The sequence below is a fragment of the Nanorana parkeri genome, unplaced genomic scaffold (genome assembly GCF_000935625.1).
Source record: "Nanorana parkeri isolate BGI_ZX_2015 unplaced genomic scaffold, ASM93562v1 scaffold757, whole genome shotgun sequence".
Classification (NCBI taxonomy): Eukaryota; Metazoa; Chordata; class Amphibia; order Anura; family Dicroglossidae; genus Nanorana; species Nanorana parkeri.
In genome coordinates this window covers 298,709-308,566 of record NW_017307025.1, presented here as the reverse complement: position 1 = coordinate 308,566, position 9,858 = coordinate 298,709, and the positions used below count along the sequence as shown (strand labels likewise).

Sequence of the window (9,858 nt, the reverse complement as noted above, 5' to 3'; positions counted from 1 at the left end):
ACGTTAAAAAAAAAAAAAAAAAAAAAAAGGGAAGAAGTATAAAAATTATACATTCCATATATGTGGGGTCAGTCATAAAAAGCTAAAATCAGAACACAAGAGAAGTTACATTAATTGTCTCCTGAGAATGGAAATCACTGAAAATATAAAAGGCGCACATATTTTAAATAGTTGCGTGAACTAATACAATAAAAAATAATACATTTAGATATACAGCTGTGTCTACTGTGGCATTCTGGGTATCGGCAATGGAGCAGATATCCAGATGTCACTGTCGCACTTCTCCGTTGTGCCTTGGCAAACCTCAGGTGAAACCATCAGGGGATCCTTTTGAAAAGAGCAGACCTAAAGAAAAGCAATGTGGAGGAGCTCCTCAGGGGGAAGGCAGTAGCCCTGTGAAAGCATTAGGGCTGGAAACAGCATCGCATTAAGAAAAACAAAGCAGCACATAAAGTGCTCTTTGCCCAGTAAGAAGCCATTAATATAATGTCAACATTACCCGGAGAAGTTTCCATACTCCTCTACCCATCATGGAATCAGATGGGGTGGAGGTCTGTTACCCTGACTTACAAGCTGTGCATTGCATTGTACATGTCAGTCTCAGTATACCAACATACTAGATAACATTTCTAATGCTTGGCAGAGAACGACTTAATACCTGTTGAAACTTACATTCTGCTATGCTTTTTACAGCAGACTAAAAAAACAAATTGCTAAAATGTGACATATCTAGTACGTTTTAAGCAAAAGGTAGTTTTATGTTAAATTAGTCAATTCATCTGTCCAAAAGTGACGACTTAGTTACACTGGGCAGTCACTCACGTCAAGTTGTTCCTGGGCTTTTAGCAATGATTTCCCATTCCCAGCTGCTGGATGCGTTACTGCCCACGTTGCAGATTTGTATGCCACCCACCCCAAATTGTATCTAGCAAGAAATGGGGTGAAATACACACAAAGTCCTTCAGCACACAAAATTGCATTTCCACAGTAAGATTGCACCTCCAGCACACACATATAGGTCCTTACCTTGTACCCCTCTCCCAAATCACACACATTCTCTAGTTTCCCCTCCAAATGCACATCATTCTGCAGTACTCACACTCCCACCACATGCATTGCATAGTAAACAATGTCCACATTGCTCACAGAGCCAAGACACAGTCTGGAGGTTCAGCTCTCACAATGAATTTCCATTCATTTCAAATACCCTCCCAACACACTATTTGCAATGCACTTGTCCAGCAAGGGACAAAAAAAAAAAAAAAAGTTAAAAAAAAAAAAGTTATGCAATCCATTCTTCTCTTAAAAATGTAGTTTACAGAGGCAAGTGTGGTCAACTTACCTGCCACCCATCACCATGGATGAGAAATATGTTCCCAAGCCTGAACCCCACAAAACAAAAAGATGTTTTTGGAGCACAGGCGATACAGAACACCTTGTGGCCAATCAGCAGTGACCACTAGGATTGTCTATGAACTCTTGGTTTCAGCTCTGCTGGCTGCTCAACACAGAGGTCATAGGCCTTCTACACTAACAAGTATGTAATTATGCTCCTATAAGAGGGCAGAGACCTCAATGTACAGAACTATGTGGATCATCCCAGTCCTGCCCCAATCTCCTTTGACTGACAGCTGCATTCGCTAAAACAAGTAACAACTGGATAACAAGAGAACAGAAGAAATAGAGGAATAAAGCTGGGATAGAACTGACTTAATGCATGCCCAGGTCCTGGCAGAATGAAAGTCATTTCTAGAGTGCTTACTGTGAGGAAATGAATACCTCACTTCCTCAGATGATAGGATAGCACTATCACTTCTCTCTAGTGCAAAGAAAGTGATTAGACAACATAGCATATGGATAACAGAGTATTATTAATGTAAATGTTAACAGATAAGTATAAATGCAATGCATACAATTTCAGTATTTGCAATTTAAAAAAAAAAAAAAAAAAGTCAATCTTACAGGGCAAAACTCCCCACCCCCCATTTTGGATACAGTAGGGGATGTTTGGTTTTTTTTTTTTAAGACTCATTAGCAAGATTTCCCTTCACTTCCTGTAGATCCAACAGGAAGTGAGGGGATATATTTCTAATGTAAGGAAAACTCCCCCTTAGATATCACAGGAACAAATGTCCCTAGTGGATGATTCTATTCCTATTCTGGTGACAACAAAACATTTTGCATCAACGGTCACTTTTTATTCCCGGTGACACTGGTGAACAGAACAATTAGAGAGAATGAAACATCCTAACGGGCACAGACAGCATTAAAAAAAAAAAAGTCTGCCTTTAGTTATTTTATGCAATCCAGAAGAACATAAATACATTGTATTTGGAAAAACAAAAAACATGGTTACCTTGTTACCAAATCATACAGCTCGGGCATGGTCTTTGCAAATACAAAATATTGTGTTTTGAAGCCATTCTTTTTGTCTAATAAATACAGGGGATGAAACCATTCCAGCAGAGAATGATATAATCCATAATGCAGGTTCCTAGGAAAAGAAAACAAACATATTCTTAATTATAATTTGTTTGCCGCGTGTATAACAGCCCTGACTTCTGAGGGATAACTGATGTAGGTGATGTGAAGCAATTCTAATCAGAAAAACAAACCTCTTCTTTAGTGCCGCTCCCAAGTCTCCGACTAGGTCACGATGTGGACCAGTGTCTACAGAATTCCAGTTCCAGGAAACAGGAGAGCCCCAGTTAGTAAAGCCTTCATGGTGCTTTGTTGTCAAAACGACATACCTAAGTGAGAAAAGACATTTTGTTAAGGTTTACTTAAACAGACACACAATTTCCACTGTCCGAATGGGGAACAACGACTAAAGGAATGCTTTGTAATCTCTAATCTACCGCAGAAAAGGTTTTGAGAAGCAGAGGTAAGGACATGACAAAACACTGGTCTGTGGTTGAAACTGTCATAATGGTCATAGTGCTTTGCATGTGCATCAGATCACACATTAGGTTTCCCAATCTAAAGCATTACACTTAAAAGAGTAACTCCACATTTGTTGAGGAAAAGGAAATTCCCATCTGATTAGTGCATATTGCAAGGATTTTAATAAACTTTGTTGCAGTCCTACCTTTTTCTGTTCTTAGTAGCGGTTTGACAGTTTTAGAAAATTAAAGCAGCTGCAGTTTTAAACGGAAAGGTAATTTTTAATAACATTCTTCTCAAAGTGGCCATTTTAACTAAGGGCAGATTACTAGATCTCCTACTTGCTGGAACTCTGACACATGTGACTAGGACATGTGACCATGCACATCATCTCAGGGAAGGGAAATGCTTTTCCTGAGATTACAGGTGAGATTTCCCAGCAATGCTCTGCTGATGTAACCTTCCCAGGATGCAACGCTTGGGAACATTACATCATTCCTGCCAAAGAGGAGCAGGAAGTGGGATAAAAGAAATTGTAAAATAAAATTATGTTTGTTTAGCTAATGAATGTAAAAGGTGCCCATACACGCTTCCATTTTCATTCGGAAATCAAACACGAACGTGGTTTCCAAACAATCAGTTGATGGGAACCCAATCTGGCCGAACTTCCTCAAATTGGTCAGGCTGGAAAACTTTTCGAATCGAGGAGAAAGTAAATAAAAAAACAATAGTATTATTGTTGTTGTTGTTAATAAATAATAATAACAACAGCAAGAACACGGCAAATGCGCAAACGATAATCTGTTAGGTCGATCGTCAAAATTCGGTGAGTTAGTATTGCTAATGGATCAATCGAATGCGACATTGGCCTGTGCTTGATGGGCTATTTGAGCTAAAATCGAAAGAGGGTTCTTGGCAGCAACGAAAATATCTGATAGAAAATCTATGGGTGTATGACCAGCTTTAAAATGATTTCCTATTAGCATGCAGAGTTGTATGCTGATGCGATTTTTAGTCAAAGGGGGGTAAAGGTTCACTTTAAAGACAACTGCCCTTTAACCCCCTTCGTGACGGGAGACGTACAGTGTACGTCCTGTCACTTTGTGCCTATATGACTGGCCACGTACACTGTACATGACGAGTTATATCAGGCTTTGTAATGCCGGTATTTGCTGATTCTCAGCATTTAACAGGCATTCATTAATGTCTCAGTATTGAGGCATTAATTAATGAAATAATTAAGCTTTTTGTAAAAGCTTCTTCCTTTCATTAATGAAAGAATGAAGCCGTTACATGCAAATAGAGGACCGCAATTTGCGATCCCGTATTTGACAGCTCAAAATAGCAGAGAGGCAGCAGTGACTCACCTCACCTCTCTGCTATTTGTTTTGACAGCTCGAGAGCCCGATGTTTGGATACATTTCACTGAAAGGATACAATGTATCTCTTTTGAGTGAAATGTATCATTTCTGATCGTCTAGGCACGATCAAAGAGCTTTTAGTGAGATCTGAATCTGACTAAAGTCAGGATCAGTCTCTAAGGTTATTATTAGCTGTTCCTAAGTTTGGATCAGCCTAATAGCCAAAAATAAAATAAAAAAGTTAATTTATCAAGCTGTCATAGTGATTGCTTGATATAAACTGACAAGAAAAAAAAAGTTTTTTTTATTTTATTTTTATTTTTTTTACAAAGTGTAAAAAAATTAAAATAAAGTGTAAAACAAAATTAGGAAAATATAAATTATATATAAATATATTTTTTATACTATAATTAATATAAAAAAATTCTAAAAAAAATAATAATAATCAAAACTTGTGAAAAAAGTGTTTTCTTCTAGTTTTTTTCCTCATTTTTTTTTATTTTATTCAAACTAAGTGAGGGGTTAGGTACACATATGTGATATAATTATATAGCCCTATCTGTCCTCTAAAAAACAATATATAATATGTGTGGGTACATTTAGTAAGAAAGTATATTACTGCTGTGGAAGAATCACACAGCAAAAATGTAAAAAAATGTGTCAGTCATTTATGAACAGAACCTGAAAACTAGCTCAGTCATGAAGGGGTTAAAGTAGAACTGGAAAAAAAAAAAAGATATATTTCCTATGTTAGAGAAAACGCAAATTGCAAAGAGCCCGTCATGTTTTAGTTGTGATCTGCATCCCCATTAGGAGCAGGATGGAAATGTATTCTCTAAAATTAATTCTAACAGTGAAGGTTATTTCCATTCTGGAAATTCAATTAATTTCCAAAATCAAATGTTAATACCAAAAATTCAATTTCTGATGGCACCACACTGCACTGTATAAACTAAAAGTAAAATGCCAGCACAGCATGAAGTATTCCAGTGACACCTTGCAGTGTGTGAAGAGGGAAACTGTTCTTTATAAAAAGGATTTTTTTAGAGTGTATCATCAGATATGGCCAGTTACAGTGAGATCAAGATATGGTTGTACACCTATTACACTTCCTGCTCTTGGATCCTCTGTGTGACCAGCACAGGAGAGGAATCAATCTGTTGTGTGACTATCCCAGATGGATTTCTCCAGAGAAATCCCTGGTTTTAGATTCAGCTGCACAGGGCAGCAAAACACAATGCAGTACACACACACACACGACCTCAAGCGACCAACAAAATAAATAAAAATATTGTCCAACGCATGTTAAATTTGTGGCAATGTATATGGTCCTGTATTTTATCCTCACCACATGTTGTGAACACATTCTGATTTCTTCATGAAAAGGTCTCATCACTATCTAACCTGCAATAGCAATAAAAATTGATATGCAAAATAAAAAAAAATATTGTCCAGGAGCTTTGGACCCAAATGGAACAACCAGGCATTTTTGAGCAGTAATAAAAGCGCTTTAAAAACGCCCAACACAAGAAATCCCATGATTTTCAATGGCCCCTGTTCACACCTGAGCAGCAAAACACCAGCAGGAAAATGCAAAAAAACAAGTACATAAGCTTTTGGCAGTTTCAAGCTCGTTTTTTCCCCATAGATTAAAACGCATGGCAGAAGCATGTTGCACATTTTCATGTGTGTTTTTTTGCACGCGAGTTTCGCCAATTGACCTCAATGTTTAAGCTGCAAGTTAAAACGCGCATCTACATGTGTGCGTGCATTTGCAAGGGTGTAAAAATGTGCCAAAAATACGCATAAAAAGTGTAAAAAAAACACACACTGAGCCCCCGCGTGCAAACATTATGCTGCCTAGGTGTGAACCAGGTCTACATCTAATTGTGCCAAGAAATAGGGAATTGTATGGTAGTGTGTAGTAAAATTTGCAACAATATTCTTTGTTGCTAGAAAAATGTTTACCAGGCTAAAACAAGAAATTGCTTATACAACAATGCGTTGAGGACAAATTGAGGATTTTTCAAAGCTTGGAAATCCACCCTTTTTACCTGTCAGAACTCACGGGATCAACAAACCTGATTTTCTGTCACATGATAAAAAACACCTGACAAATACTTAAAACAATAAAAGTCAAGTTACACCCAGTCACGATTGTCTGAACTTTCACAATGCTGACAGCTGAACTCCAGGGGAAAGAAAATCCTCTCTTGCAGTAAGACTCCCTCCACACTTTGAGGGCTAAATACACATTTATGCCTGGGGTACCAGTTAAAAAGAAGGACTTTAACTTACCCAATCCTTTGCTCCTGGAGGACCCTTTGCTTTATGTGACCGGGTTCTACAGCCTCGTCTTTAGGCCAAGTTCACACAATTCTCTGAACCAGATCTGGAACGCAGTGCATTGCGTTTTGCCGCGTTCCAAAAAGCAATGCACTTTTTTTCTTGCTTAAAAAAAGCTCTTTCAGGTGAGTTCCAGAGCGTTTGTACGTTTTTTTATGCATCATCATGTGTTCCAATGCATTCCAGACCAGACAAAATGAGACATGCAGTATTTTTCTGATCTGCAGAATAGTCCTACTGCAATGGAAAATGTTTCTTTGCCCCAACTTTATTTCTATCGGTAAAAAAATCTTTATTTTATTACCTGTGGTGCTGTTCAAGCTTTTGCCCTTACTTCCTGTTTGGTCTCGTATGGCAGAAAAATCTGACAAAAGGTTGTTTATCATTCCCCAAGAAAACTTTTGGCTGGACAGACCTTGAAATGAAAAACAAGCTCACTTCTGTAGCTTGATTAAACCCTTTAAGAAGACACATCCTTGGCAGTCAGCATCATCCATTATATTATTTTTGACTATTATTGAAAAGGATGTTTTATGACATCTGCATGAATTATATGGATACTGAACATGTTAGCCGTTTCTGTCATTGACTAAGTTATAGGTAGGTATCAAAGCCTTCCTTCCACCACTTAGCTTGCAAATGGTCTATCATGCATTAGATTTCTCAAAGTAACAGCAACATTATAAAACTGCATGTGTCATTGTATGTCTATTTACCCCAGGGAGCTCTCACTATGTAAGGGCTGGTTCACAACAATTGCGGTGTGTTACAGAGCAGTAAACTCCCCCTCCCCAATCATTCTGGGGCAGGAGGGGGGAGTGGTGGTGCATTGAAGTCAATGACACCGCAGCCACGCCCCTGCCCACCGTGCGGTCGGGCGCGTGGCAAAACATTGCCTGCTTTGCGGTGCAATCAATGCGAACGCAAAAAAAATTGTTCAAACTGGACCGCAACGTAGGCAATGTTTTACCACACGTCCAATCACACTGAGCGGGGTTGGGCATGGCGCCATTGACTTTAATGCACCATCACATCCCCCCCTCCCCAAAATGAAGGGGGGGGGGAGTTTAGTGTGCAATTGCAGTGCGTTCCAGCAGCAATCGTTCTGGAGCGCACCGCAATTGGTGTGAACCGCCCCTTAGGGAACCACTGCAACGTGCTATAGTCACGTTCGTAGAGCTGCAATCATTTGTGTCTTTTATATCTGCCTGGAATTCGGCTTTAAAGGCCGAGCACACTAGCACACTGATCACTGCAACGCATGTTGGTGCAATGCAGTACATTAATTCTGCATAGCACCCCAATGCACATCCATTGCAGCACAATTCACAGCAAAGCTGCCAAAAATGATATCTGCACCTTTTCTGTTGAGCTAGGTAGCCCAAGAAAAGAATGGGCTGTCTTAACGAAAAGCATTACACATGTTAATGTGTGTGCAAACATTACGATAAGTGTGGACAGGGCTTAAGTCAAATCTATCGTGAAAATATTTACAGAGCAAGGTTTAGTGTTTTTCAAATTTGCATCTCTCCTATGCGGTTTTACAACAGTTTTTAATCAAATGTAATGAATAGAACATATGTTTATTTTCTAGATTACCTCATTTGGGGAGAGGCATAGAATGCAAAGTCACTTTGTATTTAGATCATCTTCCTTTTCCATCCTTCCTCTAGCTGCATCTCTTTTTCTTTATTCCTCAATTGTCTGTTGCTTTCTAAATTCAAATCGCTCTATCTCAATATCTATTTGCTCAGAAGACTTACCATTCCTATACCTTCTTCCCAATTAAAAACCCTACCATATATTCACCTACAGGTTTCACTGCATAGCATGGTGTCATCAGGGATTAAGTGCATAAACACACAAATAGCGTTATGGCCACTGGAATATAATGGCAGAAGGTGGAGGAAGAACTTATGAAGGTGGTGTTCTTCCACCACCTTCTGCCATAGGCTGATAACATCACAACATAGGTAAATGTGTTAGTGCATACAATGCATTGTCTCAAGACTTTAACAAAAGTAATTGTGATGGAGCATACACACATATATATATATACATATATATACACACACACACACGTAAAAGAAGCTTACAGCAGCCATACCATTTCACCTGAATACTAGACTGTTCGACACTGAAAATTCCCATTGGCCTTTGAAGCAGCCCCTCAGAGTGATTGACCTATGGGAAGTTGAGAAGGCAGTAGGCACGCCTCCACACTGTTAAGTGTCAGAGTTTAGTCCAATGAAACCTTGTGTTGGGTGTAATGCAGGGCTTGAGATTGTAGTAACTTTGTACTTTATAGATAGCATTGTTCTCTATTATAATGTCACTGTGCTTCCGGTTATATCTTAGCCATAACCCCTGATTCTAGGTCAGTGCTGGTTTGAAAAAAAAAAAGACAATCTGATAAGCTACTATGATACAACACAGTTATTCTAGGACACTCACCTAGCCCCGGCCCTCTGGAAGAGCTGCGCCCACGAGTCCGGATCAAAGAACTCTGCGGTGAAGTGCGGGGCGAAGTCTGCATAGGAGAAGCCGGGCGGGTAGTTCTTACTCATGAACTCCATATACGACTTGCCCTTCTCTTGCTGCCAGTTCCACCAGAACCACTCACTGCCGAATGACGGCACAGAGAACACCCCCCAGTGCAGGAAGATACCGAACTTTGCCTCATCAAACCAGGTCGGCAAGGGACGCTTGTCTATAGAGTCCCAATTGGGGGCATATCGTGAGCTGACCACGCTCAGCAGGGAGAACAGGCACACAAATAGACTGACTGAACTAGCGGCAGCCATAGCATTCACAGCCGGTGTCTGCTGTTATTGCAGACGCTGTCATGAGACCGGAAGAGCGGCTCATATGCACACCAGCCGCAGTGACCGCCTCTCTATGGTCTCATCCTACACACCAAACGCCCAGTGCGGAATGGAGAGATCTGATTGGACGGCTCTGCAAACACAAGCAAACACGGTTGTTGGGGACCACGTGATCACACATGACTTTGACTTAACCAGCGCCTGCCTGTACTTTACCCAAACTGCACAGAGTTCCAGGTTAATAAAATCAGAAGAGACTCAAAAACAACTGAACTAAAGGCATATTCTACTTAGTAATACATAAATAAATGCAACTACGCTGCAAAAAGGCAATGTGTTATTTTATGAATTTATTGCATGGAAGCCTGCAAAGCATTGCAGCTGTGATTAGAGAATTGCAGGGGCAATAACTAGGCCTCTGCAGACTCTGCCTCCCAGCCCAT

The 9,858-nt window shown here is 39.8% G+C and overlaps 1 protein-coding gene across 1 annotated transcript in view; it reads right to left on the bottom strand.

Moving 5' to 3' along the window:
* FUCA1 (fucosidase, alpha-L- 1, tissue) overlaps positions 1-9,477 on the bottom strand; it is an 11,923-nt gene extending 2,446 nt beyond the window's left edge. The window contains 4 exon segments of the mRNA XM_018564520.1: positions 316-345; positions 2,349-2,494; positions 2,616-2,750; positions 9,045-9,477. Coding sequence (XP_018420022.1) covers positions 316-345; positions 2,349-2,494; positions 2,616-2,750; positions 9,045-9,394 — 661 coding nt within the window. The 5' untranslated portion in view covers positions 9,395-9,477.
* Between the last annotated feature and the right edge of the window lie 381 nt (positions 9,478-9,858).